The sequence below is a fragment of the Haemorhous mexicanus genome, chromosome 17 (genome assembly GCF_027477595.1).
Source record: "Haemorhous mexicanus isolate bHaeMex1 chromosome 17, bHaeMex1.pri, whole genome shotgun sequence".
NCBI lineage: Eukaryota > Metazoa > Chordata > Aves > Passeriformes > Fringillidae > Haemorhous > Haemorhous mexicanus.
The window spans coordinates 1800982-1823011 of NC_082357.1; the positions used below are offsets into that span (position 1 = coordinate 1800982).

General features: G+C 52.0%; 1 protein-coding gene across 2 annotated transcripts in view; it reads right to left on the reverse strand.

The window, feature by feature from the left end:
- Positions 1-2010: 2010 nt before the first annotated feature.
- Positions 2011-22030, reverse strand: part of XPO6 (exportin 6) — a 63084-nt gene continuing 43064 nt past the window's right edge. For both annotated transcript variants that reach the window (XM_059861206.1, XM_059861205.1), the window contains exons 12-24: positions 21869-21938; positions 20199-20358; positions 17133-17225; positions 15753-15897; positions 15025-15171; positions 13000-13189; positions 12208-12363; positions 10977-11091; positions 10332-10503; positions 8973-9134; positions 6384-6482; positions 4869-5099; positions 2011-2681 (exon numbers count right to left, since the gene is read on the reverse strand). In XM_059861206.1, the coding sequence (XP_059717189.1) occupies positions 2580-2681; positions 4869-5099; positions 6384-6482; positions 8973-9134; positions 10332-10503; positions 10977-11091; positions 12208-12363; positions 13000-13189; positions 15025-15171; positions 15753-15897; positions 17133-17225; positions 20199-20358; positions 21869-21938 (1842 nt within the window). In that variant the 3' untranslated portion in view covers positions 2011-2579. The remainder of the gene's footprint in view (positions 2682-4868; positions 5100-6383; positions 6483-8972; positions 9135-10331; positions 10504-10976; positions 11092-12207; positions 12364-12999; positions 13190-15024; positions 15172-15752; positions 15898-17132; positions 17226-20198; positions 20359-21868; positions 21939-22030) is intronic.

Here is a 22030-nt window from a genome sequence, read left to right on the forward strand (position 1 = left end):
CTGCACTCAGACACCTCATGGGAGAGCAGCCTGACAGGTTCATGGAACAGCCTGGCTGCTTGGAGCCTGGTTCCCAAATCTGTGCTGATTTGAAGGACTGAGAAGTATCCTGAAGAAACAAGTGAGGGCTGGGCTCGATCCCACTCTCCCTGTTACCACCCTGCCTTCCCAAGGCACAGGGATGAAGGGACAGCACCCCTGCCACAGCTCTGGGGATCTGCTGTGCTCAGCACCGTGGCAAAAAACACCCCAGTGCCTTCCCACGGGCAAAAGGATTCAACAGGTTGTGGGAAAGAGACTTTTCTGGCCCTAAACAAGGGGCTGGGGGTGGGGAAAGGCCCCTCTGCAGGGTCTGCCAGGCCAGGGGGAATGGGACAGAAGGGTGGCAAAGGGGAAAGAGGTTTTAGGACAACGGGTGGCAGATTGGAGCCTGGGCTTTGGCCACCTGGCAGCTGCTGGCATTGACCAAGGGGAAATCTACTTTCACCCTGTGTAAAGCCAAGAAAGAGAAGCAGCATGAGCCTGGAGAGCTGTGCTGGGATGGAATCCCCTCAGCCCAGCTCCAAAGGGAGCCACAGGCAGGAAGTGGTGGAGGAGTGGCTGCCAGCTTCCTGTGCCCCTCAGGGCAGGGCAGAGCTGCTGAGGGTGCCCAGGAGGAGCTCAGGAGCAGGGCCAGGCTGCAGGGCCAGGGCTGGACCCTGCACTGGATGCTCCTGCACTGCTACCAGCAGGAGCAACGAGGACTCAAAGTCTCACGTGGAGACAGGGGCACTCCAAGTGCTGTTCCAGGTGTGGCTGGCAGGGAGTCGGGAAGGCTGGGCACAGACCATCACCCCCTTCCTCCCCTCCTCCCTCACCCCCTGGAGGCAGCTCTGCCCTCACCTGCATGGCCTGGAGCAGGTGAGGCACATCCTGGGCTCTGGACTCTGCTCCAGGGCAGGGAGCACAAACATCCAGCTGGTGCCAGGTCAGAGCCTGGATGCAGGGATGGCACAGATCATCCAAACAGCATCCATCATCTCCCCATGACAAACGGGCACAGGGAAGGGGCTTGTCCCTAAAACTGAAACACAGGAACCATGGAAGAAGTGCTGCCACACTCCAGCTCACCCCTGGCACCTCCCAGCTGTCCAGGTGCAGGCTCAGTACAGCCCCATCTCCAAACAGTCCCAGGAGAACATCTCCAGGAGTGCTCCCTTCCCAGGGCCTGCTGCTGCTCCTGCCACTGCAGCTGCCCACTTAACCACAGGGAATTAAGACTGATTCCATATAATCACAGAGTGGTTTGGGTTGGAAGGGACCTCAAAGCTTATCCCACCGCCTGCCACGGGCAGGGACAACTTCCACTGTGCCAGGTGGCTCCAAGCCCTGTCCAGCCTGGCCTTGGGCACTGCCAGGGATCCAGGGGCAGCCACAGCTGCTCTGGGCACCCTGTGCCAAGGCCTCCCTAGTATCCCATCCATCCCTGCCCTCATTCAGCCTAAGCCCATTTCCCCTTTTCCTGTCACCCCATGCCTCTCCAATTCAATGTATTAAATATAAAAATTAGGACTGATCTAATACTGCTTCCTGACCAGAGACCTCAGGGAAAAGAAATCATTCCCAGCTGCATGATCAGAGATCCACAAGCCCCACACAATCTGCTCCTGCCTGACTGGTGTCTGGGATTTTACCAGACAGATGCCACCACTGGGTCATTGGGCAGAGGGTGAACTTCAGCTCCAGGCTCCCTGGGAATGGGGGATTTCTTCCTGCAGGCACTTCATGCTCGATTCAGACACTTGTGCTGGAGGGAATGAATGGATCACCTCAATATGTGACAGAAAACACAGGAGGAGAACAATGAGGAGACAGCAGAAGAGGCCACCACTGATCTGCACCTTCCAGGAGCTGCTGGAATTGTTGGGATCCTTGCTGGCTGCTCCTCATTCCTGATCCTGGGAAAAGCTGTGGATCACTGCACGTTCATTTATACAAAATGACCTAAAGGGAAACTAACTCAGCCCCAAGTTATTTAAAACAACAAAGTAAGCACTTTATTCCCATTAAGCATGTTGTTTTAGTATCACAATGGAATGATGAGAAAACGTTTAAAAAAAAACCCAAAAAAAGTCTCTAAATCCCCGCCAACATCGGGGAGGTTTGTTTTCAAGGCAATTTAAAAACAAAGGGAGTGACAGAAGTGCCAAACCAGTCCCAACGTCAGGAGACTCCTCCTCCGAGAGCTGGGCGGGGCAGGAAGGTGGAATGACACGAAGGTACGAATGTCTGAAGTGGTCTTTGGCGCTTCTGCCTCGTGTTTGATACGGACATGATCTCTCCAGACACCTCCAGATGCAACAAAGTGCTACAGGAGCAGAGGGAAAGCCCCGGGCGAGGGATTTCCCGACAGTCGGGATGCCCCGGGGTGGGCATTAAGACACATCCTGCCGGCTCCAGCTGCGGCCTCGGGCTGGGCAGGGAGAACTCAAAGGAAGCGGTGGAGCGCGGTGAACCCAGGGCGGAGCCCGGCCCGCAGCGCCGGCACGGCCCGGGAGGAGAGCGGCGGCGAACCGGAGCGCGGGGCTCCAGTGCAGTCACTATAACTTCACAGTGCCCGGGGGCAGGCTGTCGTTGCACAGTCTGTAATAGCGCAGGTCGTTCACCAGCCTGTGCACGTTCTGGGTGAACGAGGGCAGGTCCTGCAAGGGAGAGAACAAACACTGCTGGGAACGGACTCACGGCAGAGGGGCACCGAGAGGGGCAGGCAGCCAGTGGCTGCTCACAGGTGAACAGATCCACCCTGGCTCTGTCTGAGCTCAGGGAACTCCAGGCTCTGGGGCAGAGGTGGTTTCAGAGCTGACTGCAGGGATCCAGGCTCTGCTCCCATCTCAGCTTCTCACTGTGCAGCGAGGCCCCAGAGGAATGGGCATGGAATCATGGAATGGTCTGGGCTGGGAAGGGCCTTAAAACTCATCCAGTGCCACCCCTCCCATGAGCAGGGACAACTTCCACTGTCCCTGGGTTCTCCAAACCCCATCCAGCCTGGCCTTGGACACTGCCAGGGATCCAGGGGCAGCCACAGCTGCTCTGGGCACCCTGTGCCAGGGCCTGCCCACCCTGCCAGGGAACAATTCCTTCCCAATATCCCATCCAGCCCTGCCCTCTGGCAGTGGGAAGCCATTCCCTGTGTCCTGTCCCTCCATCCCTTGTCCCCAGTCCCTTTCCAGCTCTGCTGGAGCCCCTTAAGGTTCTGGAAGGGGCTCTGAGGTGTCCCTGGAGCCTTCTCCAGGTGAGCACCCCCAGCTCTCCCAGCCTGGCTCCATGGCCAGATTCAGCACTAATTCCTTGCTGCCCTCCTGCCAAGGCTCCTGGGTGTCACCCACTCCCTAACAAGGGCTGGTATTCCTGAAGAACAGTCACCTTCCAGAGCCAAGCAATTCCCCCAGGGTTCCATTCCTACCCTCACCCTCGGTCTCAAATTCCCACCTCCTCCCTCAGGACAGGGAGCACTCAATGGACAACCCTCAGTAAATGGAAGCTAGAGCCTGCTGCTCTGCCATGATATTCCACACATTTCCTTCCCACACACGGGGGCTTTGCCGGGATTGTGAGCCTGTGCAGGTACTCTGCTGTCCTTACTGTAACCCTCAAACATCTGGCCAGCAGTTGGAGCGAGGTTTAGGCAAGGACCTGAGTGTCCCACGGGGGAACACATCAGCCCAGTCCAGTGAAACCTTCCTCCAGGAACCACCTTCCCTGACTGCCACAGCGCCCTGCAGCCTGAGGGGTGATGGCAGCACTGCCACCTGCACTGGGAACCCCTGGCTGGGGATTGCTGAGCATGGAAGTGCTGGGAGCAAAAGGCACTGCCTGCAGACCTTCCCAGTGTGTTCTGGCTGCCAGCAACCAGGGCCCTGCAAGTCCTTAGAGCCCCAAATGCCACCTCTGAGCTGATACCCAGAGCCTGAGAAAGGCCTTCTCTTTCCCTGGAAAATGGCCTCCAATTGCATCCACTCCACTTGCCAATAATACGGTGCCAAGCTAAAAATTTGCAAACTTTTCTGGATTTCTCCAAAACTAAAGCATCCAGCAACCAGGACCCTGCAAGTCCTTAGACCCCCAAAGGCCACCTCTGAGCTGACACCCAGACCCTGAGAAAGGGCTTCTTGTTCCAGGTTGCAAGGCAAGATGCATTCTATTACCATCTGTATGGCAGCTGTCTTTTGTCAAGTGGGCAGTTTCTCCTTACCTCTGAGTGATCACAATCACACCTGCTGATAACAGGCCATTGAATGTCACTGCATGGCTGATAAGAACTACAGCATCCCACTGGGAGATGTGAGCCCAGAGGGAGGAGCCAGGCATTCCTACTCAGATATAATCTGGAGATTCTGGAACACCAGCACGGCTTCTCCACTGGATTCCCCAGAGGAACAGCAGCTGCCTCTTCCCCTGGATCTTCAGAGGAAGACTGCACCTTTTCTACAGGATCCCTGCTCCAACAGAACCACCCCTGGCACTGCAGGAGGGCTGCAGCCACAATTCCAATGGGACTGCTGCCAACACCCTGACCCACTAGGTGTCAGGCTGTGTTCTGACTCTGCCAGTGTTGGTTTAGTTTACTGCATTGTTTATTTTATCCTTTTATTTTCTTCCCTAGTAAAGAGCTGTTATTCCTGCTCCCATAATTTTTGTTGCCTGAGAGCCCCTTAATTTAAAATTTATAGCAATTTGGAGTGGGGGGGGGTTCATTTTCTCCAGTTCAGGGGAGGCTCCTGCCTTCCTTAGCAGGCACCTGTCTTTCCAAACCAAGACACTTCTCTTTCCCTGGAAAACGGCCTCCAATGCATCCTGGCAAGACCACAATGCTGCAGGCCCCTCCTCACCCTGTCCATTTTGAAGTTCCTCCCCAGCACGTTCTTCTGGTTGGAGTCCACCCCATCACAGCTGGCCAGGAACTCGGGCAGGAAGGCGGAGTAGAAGCCATCGAAGTCCACTGAGGCCATGTTGTAGGTGGCGATGCCGATCTCCTCCTGCAGCAGGTCGTGGGACTTGTGCACCAGCACCTGCAGCAGCACGTTCACAAACTGGAACAGCATCGTGGTCCTGAAGATCTTCTGCACAGGGAGAGGGGCACAGGGTCAGGGGACGTCACTCCTCCCACAGGAGGACAAATCCAGCAAGGACAGAGCGGCCACGGCTTCAGCAGCACCTGCACACTCTGGGGAGCACTGAGATGATTGTCTAAGCCAAGCCAGATCAAAAATGGCCAAAATATGATCAATTAGTATCAGCTTGAGAGTTAATGTTGAATTTAGACACACTTACCTCATGGTTTGGGCCTTCAGGGACACCTCAGAGCCCCTTCCAGAGCCTCAAGGGGCTGCAGGAGAGCTGGAGAAGGACTGGGGACAAGGGATGGAGGGACAGGACACAGGGAATGGCTTCCCACTGCCAGAGGGCAGGGCTGGATGGGAGATTGGGAAGGAATTGTTCCCTGTGAGGGTGGGCAGGCCCTGGCACAGGGTGCCCAGAGCAGCTGTGGCTGCCCCTGGATCTCTGGCATTGCCCATGGCCAGGTTGGACACTGGGGCTTGGAGCAGCCTGGGGTGGTGGAAGGTGTCCCTGCTCATGGCTGGGGGTTAAAAATAAATCAACTTTACAATCCCACCCAGCCCAAACCATTCCATGATTCCATGCTCTGACTCAAGTTTTAAACATTGGCAAAGCCACAAGCATCAAGTCCCACTGCAATTCCAGCCAGGTGTTCCCTGCACAGCTGGGAACTCTTCCCAACTGTTCCCTGCACAGTGTTCCCAAGAGGCAGTCAGGGAATGTGGCCAGAGGCCTGAAATCTGCCCCAGGCACCTGTGAACACAAAGGGCTGCCCTTCAGGTGTGACCACAGATGAGAAACTGCAAGCTCTGCTTTCCCAGGCTGACCAGATTCCCTGGATTCCAGATTTCATCCCCCATGGCAGCAGCTAAGGGGAGATCACAGGGCCTGGAGGATGGGTCCATGGAGAGCTGGAGACTCCCAGTGGCAGTGAGCTGGGCACAGCAGACACCTGCAGCTGCCCAGCTGGGAATGCTGCAGGCACTCACTGTGCCACCCAAGGTCCCAGCTGCTGCTCCCCCCACACACCTCACTGGCACTGGGTGTTCTCTGCCTCCCTCACTGTCAGAGCAGGGAACACATCCAGCCTTTGTCTGCCTGGAGCTGGGATCCCTCTCATTCCCAGCTCCCAGTATCAGGGGGGTGGTAACTCCATTCCAACCACCCAAAGGCTGCGGCACAGAACCCCCAAATCCTGACCTGGACTTCTGAGTAGTTTAAAAGCAGTCCCAGACAGCTCCCACCTCTTCCCATGCCCAGAGAGCAGAGGCCCAGGCAGGACCCACCTTGTGGTACAGCTTCTGCTTGGTGTTCAGTGTCTCCAGGTAGAAGAGGTTCTGCTTGAACAGGTGAATGTCAGGCTGCAGGAAAGACTGGCCAAACGCCTGGGAACAAAGCACAGAGGGAGGAAGGGCATGGAGAGCACCACAAACATCAGAGCTGCCAGGAAAAACAACAGCATTCTCACCCTGACCCCAGGACAAACCCCTGGCAGCCTCAGTGCAGCAAGCTCACAAGAGACAGGCAGTTCAGATCACCTGTGCTGCCAGCAGATCCACGGGGATGACATTTTGGTGGGAACATGGGCATATCCCTGCAGAGCAGGCTCCACTGAGAACAGGCAGGCCAAGCTGGCACTGGAGAGGGCCAGGGATGCTGAGCCCAGCTCCCTGGGCAGCCAGAGAGGGCAGGGCTGCTCCTCAGGGGTGTCACCCAAGGCACCACAGCACAGGGAACAAACCAGGACACAGCCCAGGGGGGCTCTCAGCCTCAGCCAGGAGCCCAAGCAGTGTCACTGCTCTGATTTAGGATTTGGAGATGATTTAGGATTTAGGCCCTGGGAGCCTGTGCAGTGAAGAGCCCAGAACAAAACCTACTGGAAACTGAGCTGGCCTGGCAGGGCTGCACAGTGTGTCATCAAACATCTTTTCCACCCTGAACACCTCCAAAACACTGGACAGGGCATGAAGGTGGGTGAGGTCAGCTCTGTACAGAGACAGACAGCAGGATTTTAACTGATCCTCTTCAAGGCATTGTGAGCAGAAGAGTTTATTCTCCCACATGACCCATTTATTGTCAAATGGACAAAAATGACCCAGATCCCATCAAGACTGAGCCAGTTCTGGCCTTAGATCTCAGGTGGAAATCAGTATAGAAACTATTAATATCCCCAACACAAAGCCCTGGCTGTGGGACACTTACAGAGCATGAAATGGGAGTTTTGTATCAGAGCAACAAGAGCCAAGGAGAAAACCAAGCAGTGCAGTACTGTCAGCCAGCCTGAACTGAGATTATAACATAAACACCTTCCAGAATGAGGCATTCAGGAGAGGTTGGAAGTGTTACACAGCTACAGGTGGAAGAGATGCTTGGACAGCCCTGCACAGGAACCAGCCTGGGCTTCAGTGACACCAAAAGGTGGCAGGAGAAGGGAAGGCCAGAGAGAAACATGGCCCAGTTTATGTCAGTGCAAGAGCTCCCTCTCCATGTGTGCATCACAGGGGACCCAGCTTCTCCAGGCATTCCACCAGGGGGAAACTCTCCCAAAGTCCTCCCATCTACAGACTAAGGAGATCTAGGAATTGCAAGGGAACTCATCTGGCCAGCTCTGACTGAAGTAACACATGGAACACAATCTGTTATTCCTAAACACTCCAATATCCCAACCTGAGGAGGTTGGAGTTGGTTCTGTGCATTCTGTCCCTGCCTTCCAGGGCCTCAAGGGGCTCCAGGAGAGCTGGAGAGGGACTGGGGACAAGGGATGGAGGGACAGGACACAGGGAATGGCTCCCACTGCCAGAGGGCAGGGCTGGATGGGATATTGGGAAGGAACTGTTCCCTGGCAGGGTGGGCAGGCCCTGGCACAGGGTGCCCAGAGAAGCTGTGGCTGCCCCTGGATCCCTGGCAGTGCCCAAGGCCAGGTTGGATGGGGCTTGGAGCAGGCTGGGACAGTGAAAGGTGTCCCTGGACATGGCAGGAGGTGGAATGGGATGAGCTTTCAGGTCCCTTCAACCCAAACCATTCCATGATTCTCTATTCCCAGGCCAAAGCCAGGTGTTACCCCCTGACCCTTCCCCACCAGGGCTTGTGGTACAGCACTCAACAAGCCATGAAAAACAAAAGACACTCAGGAAAACTTCCCAGCACTGGCAGCTCTCCCCAGTGCCAATCACAAAACCCAGAATTAAATGGATCAGTGGCAGTAATGTATTTTTATTGCAGGATGAGGCTTGCAAAAAAATTAACATTCCTTCCTCATGCCTGCATGGCTCTGTGCCTTGTGAGCTCAGCAGCTGGGTCACTCCTCAGCAGCCTTCACTTTCAGCTGTCTGGGGAGGCAAAACCTCACTCAAGCTCATCTAAACCCATCACCCACATGTGCCCAGGTGGGACCCTCACAAGAACAAAGACACTGAGAGGCTGGAGGGGGTCCAGGTAGGGGAACAGAGCTGGAAAGGGGCTGGAGCACCAGGAGGGGCTGAGGGAGCTGGGAAGGGGCTCAGCCTGGAGAAAAGGAGGCTCAGGGGGGACCTTGTGGCTCTGCACAACTCCCTGACAGGAGGGGACAGCCAGGGGGGTCGGGCTCTGCTCCCAGGGAACAGGGACAGGAGGAGAGGGAACAGCTCAGGCTGTGCCAGCTGAGGTTTAGGTTGGATATTGGGAAAATTCCTTCATGGGAAGGATGGTCAGGTGCTGGCACAGCTGCCCAGGGCAGTGGTGGAGTCCCCATCCCTGCAGAGATTTAAAAGCCATGTGGATGTGGCACTTGGGGACATGTTTAGTGGTGGCCTTGGCAGGCTGGGGGAATGACTGGACTCATGTTTAGTGCTCCCCTGCAGGACAGGTTCTGGGCACTGGTGGGAAAGGTGAATTACCTGCATGATGGCACTGAACTGGGCTTCATTCTCCATCTGCTCCTCTGCCACTCCCCTCTGGACACTGGCCAGCACACTGGATTTGAAGAAGTACCTCCAGTTGTGGTGCAGCACCCGGAACAGCAGCTCAAACAGCTCTGCCTTCACATCAGGGGAGGAGCGCTGCCAGGAGAGGGGACAGAGCTCAGGGCAGGCAGCTCTGCTGGGATCCCACCCACCCCTGGGTCCCACCCACCCCTGGGTCCCACCCACGCATCAAAGCACTTCGAAGGGAGCACCAGAGCCAGCAGCTGTGGGATCATGCTGAAAACACATCCCTGACTCTGAGTTGTACCTCCTGCTTTGACCTCCTCCCTAATTTTAGCTTCTCTTGAAATCCCTGACAAAATCCTCCACCCACTCTGTTTCCAATCCCACTGACTGCTCCCCCCCAGGGTGTTTTCTTTCCACACTTGCAGCTCTTGGAAATTCAAAGCTTCACTGCTGCCACTGATACCTTGGGGTTTAAGATTTTCTGTTCTGTTTTAGTGTGCAGCTTTTAGCTTTATATTAAGTGTTACTAGGATCTTTTCACAGGGTGGTGAAGACAAAACAATCCTATTCTAGCTGGAGACTCAAGGACAATCTCTTCCAACTTCAGGCCCAAAGCATAAACAATGTGAAAAGAGGAGGGTGGGCAAGCAAGCAATGATGATGAAACTTCATCATTTGAAGCTATTAATTGGACAGTTAACTCCTGTATGCAAATGGACAAACTTATAAAAATGTGAGCTCTTGTGACATCTTTTGCTTCCGTCTTGGAGTCCCCCAGGCAGAGCCATGACTGTGGAGGATGGGTCCATGGAGAGCTGGAGACTCCCAGTGGCAGTGAGCTGGGCACAGCAGACACCTGCAGCTGCCCAGCTGGGAATGCTGCAGGCACTCACTGTGCCACCCAAGGTCCCAGCTGCTGCTCCCCCCACACACCTCACTGGCACTGGATGTCCTCTGCCTCCCTCACTGTCAGAGCAGGGAACACATCCAGCCTTTGTCTGCCTGGAGCTGGGATCCCTCTCATTCCCAGCTCCCAGTATCAGGGGGGTGGTAACTCCATTCCAACCACCCAAAGGCTGTGGCACAGAACCCCCAAATCCTGACCTGGACTTCTGAGTAGTTTAAAAGCAGTCCCAGACAGCTCCCACCTCTTCCCATGCCCAGAGAGGACCTGAGCTCTGGTACTGCCAGGGTGTGGCCTTTGAAGGCACTTCAATAAATATCCACTTTATTCCTCTGAACTGCATCTAGCCTCTGTTCCAGCTCCATAAGGCATCACCACCCCCCCAGCAATGCCTCCCCTGCCCTGCCCTGGGAGCTGAATACCTCTGCAATGATGGGATACACCTGCTCCATGCACAGGGAGATCACACTGGGCAGGAAGGGTTTGAACACCTGGCCTGGCTCCTGCACCACCACCTGCAGGATCTTCAGGAACTTCTCCACCACCCGGCAGCCCGTGCTGCCCTCGTGCAGGATGCTCTCTGCCAGCTGCTCCCTGGGACACAAACAGGCATTAGGAACATTCCCAGGGATCCAAAGGCTCACTGCTTTACTGGAAAACAGGTGATGCCTCTAAAATGCTCCTTTAATACTGGCCAAGTACATGAAGGCACAGAAGGTAGTGACTGAGGTTTGACAGACCACCCCTCCCCAGCAAAAGATGAGTGAGGGGACACTCTCAGACCTTGGGCAGGAGCTAAGAGGGAATGTGAGAGTCCAGTTCAACAACCCACACAGCCAGGAAGTCTGTGGGAGAGCTGGGATTGCACAATGGCAGCTGTGACTGATGGGAACTGAGTCTGTCCAGACTTGGAAGTGTTTTCCCCAGATTCAGCCCTGGGATGTGACAAAAGTTTGGCCACAAAGGCTGCAAACAGCCCCCTTTAGGGACAGGGACCAGCTGGCTGAGCAGCTCCTCAGATGAACCATCCTGAGGGGTAAGAAAGAAGTGACCAGGGCTGGCAGTACCTGGTGAACATGTTCAGGAAGGTCTGTATGATCTGCTCAGTGAAAGGCACTCCCATCTGCACCCTCAGGCCTTGGAACAGGATGAGGAAGAAGCTCAGCATCTCATCTGTCACATCTAAGAGAGGAGAAAAACAACAAGAACATGTTAAGGAAACATCCAAGTGCATCAATAAGTGTTTTATGTTTAAGTCTGAAGTTTGCTCCTCCTGTTCAGGGAACCCCATTTACTCTTGGGAATTTACCAACAGGGTTGTCTGAGAAACTGAAACTATCAGCTGGCTCCTACAGGGCTTCAAGACTGTTCATCCCCTTCCAAAACCTGCCAGGGATGACCAGCACAGGCAGCACCCAACCCCTCAGAACAACCCAAATCCTGCCAGCAAGGCCTGAGTGTGCTCAGAGTGCTGGGACAAAGCTCAGGGGCAGCTCCAGGCCCATCTCCAGTGCTCACTGCTCATACAGGGTTAACAGGAAACACCAGGAAATCCAAAACATCCACAGAGCTCGGGGTGGAGGAGACAGAATCCAGCTTGTGTTTTTGGCAGGAACTGAGAAGACCCTTCTATCCTCAGAAGTGAGCACGTGGTGGTGCAGTGAGCTGATCAGCACCCAGCTGATCCTCCATCCATCCCAGTAAAGACTGGATAACCAAGCTGGAGCTGCTCAACTCCCCCCTCATCACACAGCCTTTGATGGCCAATAAATTGCAATTGAAGAGGCTGTTCTGAAGACAACAGCTCCCTGGAGTCACAGCACCTTTGCTGCTGCCTTGAATCCTCTGCATTTCACTGCTTTTTTCTCCCCTCAACCCCCACCACTGAGAAAATCCCACCCAGCTCCAAGTGGAACAGGAGGAAGCACCTGATGTGACACAAAATGCAAGCTGCTGGCCAGCAGGCTGCCAGGTGACAGTCCTGGTTCCATCCCAGGGAAAGAATCCCCAAATCCCACAAGATTTGACCCAATCTGATGACAACTATTCCTCTTAATGGCAAATACAGCCAGAGAGGGTATTTTAAAGCTTTTTTTTTGTGCTCAGGACCAGCTCCTCTTTGAAACTGTGACAATTCTGCCTGGATCCTGGCTGGCAGGGATGTCCCTTCAGCCCAGCTCTCCCAGCACAGCAAACCCACACACTCCACACCCACACCACAGCTCTGTGCTGCTGCTCTGGGTGTCACCAGGAGCTCAGAAAGCTACTCACAGCATGACCCCTGGCCTGAGGTTATACCTGACTGATGAATGAAAGCTGGGAAGAGGGCTAGTGAGACCTGCACGGATTCTTGCAGCGACTGATAACAGATCTGCCGGGACTTGGTGGATTCTCCAGAGACACTTTCCACAATGTCTTCCAGAACGCTCAGTGTCTGGTGGATGATCACTTTGGCTGCAAAACAAGAGGAATGATGTTTCTTGCAAGTCCCAAAACTGCTCACAGGTAAGAGGAAGAGAAATTAGGCTAACACACAAAGTAATTAAAACAACTGACGTGCAACACTGAAGATTTCAGAATGATTTCTAAAGTGATCCTCAATGAAAAAAAGCCAAAATCACCCCAAACCAGGCCCAAAGCCTATAGAGCAGTTTCCCTGCACCCCTGCCAAGAGTTTCCTTGCATTCCTCCTATATAAACAAACCCTCTCCAGTATTCCCAAGGAAGAAATTCTTATTTTCCCCCTTCCCATTTTACAACCATGATCTTTGCTAGTGCTGCTTCCAGCCAGTATTTCCAATACTACACAAGAGGCTGTTCAGTATTCCCAATGCAATCCTTACTATTTAAACTTTTATCCCAATCCTGATCCCACCTTTCTTAGCAAGACAGCACTCTAATGGAAGAGTTTAAAGGCGACCTGGGATGAGAGTGCCCTTTACAGAGCAGAAAAGCCTCTAAAAACAGAAAGAAAGCCCAACCCATACCCTCCTCGTATACGAAACAATTTCTCAGCCAAAATAATCACTGTCAAATCAGCTTAATGACACTCCCCAGTGCAGCAGGAGTGAGCAGGACACTGGTACTTACTGTCCTCCAGCTGCACCTTCCTCTGGGGCAGGCTGGCCGTGGCCTTGAGCTGCCGGTAGTCCCTGGTGAGGGCGGACACGAGGCTGGCGTGGTTGGTGGAGCGCACGGCCCACTGCTGCTCACTCTCAGGCAGGTTGGGCCAGGGCAGCAGCAGCACGTTGGACAGAGCCCTGCACACCAGCACCTGGGCCTGGGAGGGACAGCAATCACAGCCACAGACTGGTTTGGGTGGGAAGAGTCATGGAATGGCTTGGGTGGGAAGGGAGGGAAAAGCTCATCGCGTGATTCTCTGGTGTGTGGGGTGAGCTCTGCAGAGCTGCTTGGACACTGAGGATGGATTGCAGCTCCCAAATCCACACAGGTGGGTATCAGCCCTGAGCTCCTGGTACCCACAATGAGAGGTGGGAGCAGACAGCCACCCACAAGAGCCCAGACAGCAGCAGGGTTGGACTGACAGCAAAATCATTGAATCATGGAATGGTTTGGGTTGAAGGGACCTTAAAGGTCACAAACTTCAAACTCCCTGCCCCAGGCAGGGACACCTTCCACCAGACCAGGCTGCTCCAAGTCCAGCCTACCCTTGAACACTTCTAGGGATGGGGCAGCCACAACTTCTCTGGGCAACATTAATCAAAGAGACAAAGTTTTGACTTTTTTCCCAAGTTAACTTTTGCTAGAGCACAAGCCTGGAGTGAAGTGATATTTTATGGCTGTCCAAGACACCAGAGGTGCTCACTGTTCAACAGCAGAACACGAGCCCAAGTGAAAACTACCAGCCCTGCAAAGACAGAGAGAAGCAAAGCTCCAGGATTTAAGGCCTGGAAGCAGCTCCCAGCTCTGTCAGCCCTTCCCTGCAGCAGTAAATCTCTGGCCCTTATAAAAACAAAGATGATTATACTTTCATTACTCCGTGTCTGGTTTACATGCTGAGCTTCTGCACTTGTGCAGCACTTTGTGCTTCCTTGCCAGCACACAACACAACCATAACTCAGCACTGTGGCTTTCCAGTGCTATAAATGGAATATATTATTTATTATTTATACTGCTTCTGCAATATAAATATTCTAGTTTCACAAAAAACTCTTTGTGTAGGTCAGAATCAATGTGCCTGTACTGTGAAGACAATGGAGAACTGGAGATGGTGTCAACAAATGAGAAAAGAATCAGATCTAAGAGGTGCAATTGTGTTTTTTCTGAGCGCTGTTCCTCAAAATAGATCATTAACTACATACAATATCAGTGAAATTTGTGGATATCCACAATATAGAGATGGTTGCTGATTTTTGAGGTATCCCTGTCCCAGACTGTCAAGCAAATTGTATTCTATTACCATCTGTATGGCAGGTGTCTCCTGTTCAGTGGGCAGTTTTCCTTATCTCTTCCACAACCAGGGAGACACCTGCTGATAACAGGCCATTGAATGTCACTGCATGGCTGATAAGAACTACAGCATCCCATTGGGAGATGTGAGCCCAGAGGGAGGAGCCAGGCATTCCTACTCAGATATAATCTGGAGATTCTGGAACACCAGCACGGCTTCTCCACTGGATTCCCCAGAGCAACAGCAGCTGCCTCTTCTTTCCCTGGATCTTCAGAGGAAGACTGAACCTTTTCTACAGGATCCCTGCTCCAACAGAACCACCCCTGACACTGCAGGAGGGCTGCAGCCACAATTCCAATGGGACTGCTGCCAACACCCTGACCAGCAGGGTGTCAGGTTGTGTTCTGACTCTGTCAGTGCTGTTTTAGTTAACTGCATTGTTTATTTTATCTTTTTATTTTCTTCCCTAGTAAAGAACTGTTATTCCCTGCTCCCATAATTTTTGTTGCCTGAGTGCCCCTTAATTTAAAATTTACAGAAATTCAGAAAAGTGCAGGGGGGATTTACATTTTCCATTTCAGGGGAGGCTCCTGCCTTCCTTAGCAAACTCCTGTCTTTCCAAACCGAGACAATCCCTCAACACCTGAGGCACATCTTCCCAAGGACACCTGGTTTCCACGTGGGACAGCTCTGGGCCAACTGACCTTGTCGGGGAGGCGCTGGGCAGAGGTGTCAGTGATCCTGTTGAACACCTTCTGCACGGCCGGGATGCTGATCAGGAACACCGGGCGCACCGTGGTGGCCAGGGACACCAGCAGGTGGCACGCAGACAGCAGCAGCTTCTCCTGCACCTGAGACAGACAGGGGTGCTCAGTTCCACCAGCACACACAGCCAGGGTCAGCTCACTGAGCTGCCAGGACCTGGGGGGGTGCAGGCTCTGCTCCCAGGGAACAGGGACAGGATGAGAAGAAACGTGCCAGGGAAGGTTTAGATCGGATTTTGGAAAAAGTTCTTCATGGAAAGGGTGGTCAGGCATGGGGTGCTCAAGGTAGCGTGGAGTCCCCATCCCTGGAGGGATTTAAGAGCTGTGTGGATGTGGCATTTTTAGTGGTGGCCTTGGCAGTACCGGTGGATTTGATCTTAGAGACCTTTTCCTAAATAATTCTATGATTTATTTGTCAACCAGAGCATAGCTGAGTTGCCTTAATACTATGAGAGAGGGGGAGAGAGAGAGGGAGAGAGAGAGAGAGTTCCCTGCTTTCAAGCCATAAAATCATCAGACTGAGTTTAAAAGCCTTTAAGTTGCTTATGCTCGTATTAGCCTAACCTGTAGTGTTGTCAGGACACTTCCCATGGCTCTGGGACACAGCCCAGCTCCCAGCCCACCCCAGCTGAGCAGAGTGCAGCCCCCAGCCCCCAGGGGGGCAGTACCTTGGAGCTGATGAGGGGGGTGATGGCCTCCAGTGCTGTGGACACCAGGGAGATGAACTGCTCGGGGTTCTGCCGGTGCACCTCGCTGTAGAACTGGGCCAGCCAGTGAGCGTAGGCCTGCAGGGCTGCCAGGGACTGGGCGTGCCTGGGGACACCAGGGGACACAGTCAGCAGTGTAACAGGACACAGGAGTGGTGTTTCAGACAAATCTGGCAGCAGGGTTTGTAAAAAATCCTTACTCTGTTTTGGTTTTGGTTCCTGACCCACCAAGGCAAAGGTGGGAATTGATAAAGCCAAGTTATCCCCAACAGGTACCTGGCTGTAACCACAGCTGAGAATCACACTCCTGTCAGGTGAGGGTTGGGTCAGGGTGTCCCTCAATTTCAGAGAGGTGGCCCCCAAATGTGGGACAGTACTGCTTTCTCAAGCAAGCATGAAAAAATGGATCACAGGTTTCTTCAGGGAGAGGGAAAAGGGTGAATCCTTGTTGACAGATCATGGAAAACACCTCCCCAGTTATTGTAAACCAGAAAAACCATTTCAACAACATCACCTCCACAAATTTCAGTGCCATTAATTTGGGACTAATAGCAGAAATCCCATTAGTTATACAGTGATATGGTAAAAACTAGAGGGGGTCTTCAAGGAGCTGCTGAAGAGGCAATTACAAACCAGAACAAGTGCTCAAACCTCAAATTCTGCTCACAGAGCTCCAGCTGGCAGAGAACAGGTTTGTGTGCATGGCCTCAGCAAGGGAGGGTCCCTACAAGTCTGCCACAGAGGGAGGTGATCTGTGACCAGCAGCACCAAGATTTCCCACTGAATGGCAGTGCCTGGATGGCAGGCAGTTGTTTCTCCCAGAAATGGATTGCACAGCTGCAAGGGTTATGTTTGTCTTGGAAGACAAGGATTTGAAACCCTTAAGTGGGAAAAACCTCTTTTACCTGAGCCACAGATCTGACTTTGGTAGCAAAAAATCCATCAGCTGGATTTATAAATAACCTACACATTACACAGTGGATCCATTTCTTTAAAATACCACTGTTGCAACACTTATTCCTTCATTAATTACCCTGCTTTTACAGCCACCAGCACAGGGCACAATCCCAGTTTGCTCTCAGAGCTGATTTAAGGGGCATTTTTCCTTCTCAGCAAAAACACGTTTTCCCTTAAACGACCTGGGTTCTTCCATTAGAGCAAACACTGGTCCAAAATCTTGGCAGCAGCCTTGACTTTTATCAGATGAAAAAGGTGCTTTCCTGGGGAGCTGCCAAGAGCTGGGGAGGCTGTTTCCCAGAGATCTGCCAAGGAGGGGTCTGAGCAGCAGCTCCAAGCCTTGCCCACCATGTGAGTGCCCAGTTTGGGTGCAGCCCCACTCACACATCGATGAGGTCAGGTTTCAGCACGGAGGGAACGGCAGTTTCGATGTTGTACAGTTTGATCTGGGATCCATACAACGTCACTTTCACCAACCTGGAGGTGCAAACACACATGGCAGTGCAAAAGGATTGTACAAATCTGCTCCAGCACCTGAGCTAGTGCAGCTCTTCTCAGTCTGGGTCAATATATAGCTAATACACAAATGACATTTTCACCATTTAGCTTAAAATAATTCAGAGCCCACTGCTTGGGGTAAAATGGAACAAGCCAGATGCTCCTGCACAGAAATGAAAACACAGAACCTGTGTAAAGGCCTGAAATTTTGCCATTTGTAACTGTGTGCTAATTAAGTATCTTGGAGAGGAAGAATAAAACATCTGCCCCTTCAGCTTTCACAGGTCTTTTCATTTAAGAGAAGAATCATGGGATCATCAAGGTTGGAAAAGACCTTGAAGATCACAAAGTCCAACCATCACAGGAGGTTTTGGTGATTTAGTTTTGAAGGACACAATTCTAATCAAACTCTATGTGTTATTTCATTGCCTCACAAATGCAGATGCTGGAACACAAGTCCCTCAATGCTTTCAAGTGACTGAGTTTACCTCATTCCACCCCCTGCCATGGCAGGGACACCTGCCACTGTCCCAGGCTGCTCCAAGCCCCATCCAGCCTGGCCTTGGGCACTGCCAGGGATCCAGGGGCAGCCCCAGCTGCTCTGGGCACCCTGTGCCAGGGCCTGCCCACCCTGCCAGGGAGCAATTCCTTCCCAATATCCCATCCATCCCATCCATCCCTGCCCTCTGGCAGTGGGAAGCCATGCCCCCCATCCTGGCACTCCAGGCCCTTGTAAATGGTCTCTCCCCATGATGGCTCCTTCAGAACTGGAAGGGGTAATCAGATCACCCCTGAGCTGTTTCTTTTCCAGTCTGAACCAATCCCACTTCTCTCAGCCTGGCTCCAGAGGGTATCCAGCCCGTGGAGCAGCACTGTGGCCTCCTCTGGACCATCTCCAGCATCTCCACATCCATCCTGTGCTGGGCCCCAGGGCTGGAGGCAGCTCTGCAGCTGGGAGCTCACCTGAGCAGAGGGCCAGGGGCAAAACCCCAACCCCTGCAGCCCACACCAGGGGCTCAGCCCAGCACACACTTCACAATTCACATTCTGCCCATCCAACTCCTTACACCTCCACCTCCTCAGGCCAGGGGGAGGCAGAAGGAAGCCCTGTTTGTCCCTGTGCCTGCAAAGTGGCAGTGGCTGCATGTGGGAATTGGAAAGGTAAAAATCTTCACAGACTCAAGAGAGTTTGATTTAAGAGAGCCTTAGAAGAAGTCAAGACTGATATGAAAGCAAGGTACACAGACATTGAACAGAAAAATAATAAACTTTATGTTTCTATAGCTGTAGGAATATGCCTTAAGTAAGTAAGAAACTGTATTAGATAAGATCATGAAAGGTTTTATAGTATAGTAATGTAGTAATGTGATTGTATAGAATAAGCTGAGAGTTTAGATGTTATAACAGAGACATATGTGTGTCCATGGATTCAGACCTTACTGGGCAAAAGTATCAACATTGATAATGTGGACACACTGCAGTAGAAAGAAGTAAAGGTGACAGGTCAGAAAAGCCAAACACACTCTGTGACTGTCCATTGGATTAGGAAGTTATAAACTGTCTTGCAACAAAGAACCCGGGTCCATCTTAGATATGGCCAACTGCTTGCTGCCTTATAAACCTCACTGTCACCGTGGTATTTTATGAAAAATCCCTTCGCCAGGATTTCTTCTCCTGGGAAGCTGGGAAGCCTCAGCTTCTCCCTGTTTTGCTGATTTGGAGAATTGTATACCCAGCAGGTGAATTGTTTTAATTTAATGACCAATCACAGCCAGCTGTGTCGGACTCTCTGAGTCTGTCACGGGTTTTTATTATCATTCTTGTTTTAGCCTTCTGATGTACCCTTTCTCTTGCTTTAGTATAGTTTGAGTATTATCATTTTCTTTTACTATAATATAAAATAATAAATCAGTCTTCTGAGAGCATGGAGTCAAATTCTCATCTCTCACCTCGTCCTGGGACCCACAACACCACAATATTTGTGTGTACATGTATTCAGACCTTATTGGGCAAAAGTATCCACATTGATAATGTGGATACACTGCAGTAGAAAGAAGTAAAGGTAACAGATCAGAAAAGACAAACACACTCTGTGACCATGTTCCAGGTTGCAAGGCAAGACCTATTCTATTACCATCTGTATGGCAGTTGTCTTTTGTCAAGTGGGCAGTTTTTCTTTATCTCTTCCACAATCACTCCTCCCCCGGGAGGGGACACCTGCTGATAACAGGCCACTGAATGTCACTGCATGGCTGATATGAACTACAGCATCCCATTGGGAGATGTGAGCCCAGAGGGAGGAGCCAAGCATTGCTACCCAGATATAATCTGGAGATTCTGGAATACCAGCATGGCTTCTCCACTGGATTTCCCAGAGCAACAGCAGCTGCCTCTTCCACTGGATCTTCAGAGGAAGACTGCACCCTTCTACAGGTTCCCTGCTCCAACAGAACCACCCCTGACACTGCAGGAGGGCTGCAGCCACAATTCCAATTGGGCTGCAACCACACCCTGACCAGCAGGGAGTCAGGTTGAGTTCTGACTTTGTCAGTGTTGTTCTAGTGTACTGCATTATTTATTTTATAATTTTATTTTCTTCCCTATTAAAGAACTGTTATTTTCTGCTCCCATATTTTTTGCCTGAGAGCCCCTTAATTTAAAATTTATAGCAATTTAGAGGAGTGGGGAGGGTTTACATTCTCCATTTCAGGGGAGGCTCCTGCCTTCTTTAGCAGACACCTGTCTTTCCAAACCGAGACAGGCAACTGTCCACTGGATTAGAAAGTTATAAACCTTCTAGAGTTTATCACAAGGAACTTGGGACCATCTTAGACTACGGCCAACTGCTTGCTGCCTTATAAACCTCATGGCCTCTGAGATGATGTTCTCTAAGCAATAAACCCTTCTTAGTCTGGTCCCAATCCCATCCCTTACAGGCACAGCTGCACCCACCTCTCCACCACGGTGAGCGCGTCGTTGAACCTGGCGGCGAACACGTCCCCGGTGAAGTACTCGGCCAGGCGGCCCACGGCCTGCAGCAGCGAGCTCAGGTCCCTCAGCGAGCAGTGCAGCCTCCTGCAGTCATTCTCTGCTGTGATGTTCAGCCTGTGACCTGCAGGGACACCACAGCCCATCAGCAACACAGCCACAAAGCTGAGTTTCTCTAAGGGCTGCCCCCAGAGCTGCAAATTCCTGCTCGCGCAAGGGGAGAGCCCCACGGCTCTGGGATTGATCCCTGCTGCTCCTGGGATGGGAAACCTGGTGACAAAGTGACAGGAAATGCCAAGTTTGGTCTAATTTCACTGGGAAAGTAGCTCTGGGTCACAGGTCAGATGGCAGCACTCGAGCCTGGAAAGGGAGCTCAGCTCTTCTGACAACACTTCAAGGGCTGATAAAGATGTAAATGACTATTTCAGCCTTTTACACCTTTATTTCCTTCTGTATTAATTCCTACACAAACAGGAGCCTTTCTGTTTTCTCCTGCCATCAGGAGCATTCCCTGCTCTGGAGAAAGTGGTTTTCCACGTGGAGAAGGTGGTTTTCCATGTGGAGAAGGTGGTTTTCCACGTGGAGAAGGTGGTTTTCCACGTGGAGAAGGTGGTTTTACACATGGAGAAGGTGGTTTTCCACACTCCCTCTGCTGGCTGCAGTTCCAGTGATCCAGCAGCAGATTTGGGACAGAGAATTTGTGACTTCACTTCTGATGTGAGGTGTGTTGTGCACTTCCATGTTTCTCAGGTACAAGAAACAATCTGCTAATGAGGTTTTCCAGCCCCACACAATCCTCCTGCTGCAGCTCAGGTGTGGACACCTGGGCTCAAACATTCCAGAGCTTCTACTAAAAAAGCAAATATGTTCTGCAACACCACCTTTTGAAGAAAATCATATTTTCTTTCCACTGACTGTATCAAGCTTTCAGCAGCAACCTCTCCGTGTTGTGCCATCAATACAAACACACAATCCTGTGCCATGTGCTCTGGGATGAGCAGGGAAGCTGGATCAGAGGCTCACTCTGGTCCCTTCCAAACCCACTCTGGGATTCTGTGCCACCACCCAGGGCTCAATCCAGAGCTGCATCCAAGCTGCTGCTGCTGATCCAGCCCCCAGGACAGCTTCTAACACAGGCTGGTGCCACAGCACTAAACCCCCACACATTGCTTATCCTAGGGCTGAAATGATCCTAAAATTGGGAATATTTTTTCTAGCACTGGCTATACAAATACAACAGTCATGTCCAGCAGTATTGGAGATGTGACAGATTCCTTTCCTGGTCACACCACGGAATTCCAGCATTACCTTAAACTACAGCCTGCCCTCAGGCAGATCTCACCACTGCTGCTTCCTTTGTTTCTCAGGAAGGAGCTGTAGTATTTGGGGCAGCACAACCAGCTCTTAATGCCTCTGGGATCTTCATTTCAAGTACCAGACCAAGGGAAGAACCAAGCCAAGAATAAATCATATTATGAGATTTCTGTCTGCTGCTGGAGTTTAACTACTGAGCCATGAGACACCACACAGGTTTGGATCAAGTGAATACAGAAAAAACAACACCAAAGCAGGTCTGGAGTGGTTTTGCAGTGATGAAAGAGGGAGGAGCACAGTGTTAAGAGGGTGGCTATTACCTGTTCCTGACGTGACCACAAACTGCTGGAGCCCCAGGTACACTTCCAGGTTATCCTGCAGAACGGGAAACTGAAAGAGAGAGGAGCTGATTGTGATCCTTGGCAGACAGTAACACCCAATGACTGATTGCTCTGCCAGAGCAGAGTGCTCTCATTTCCCCC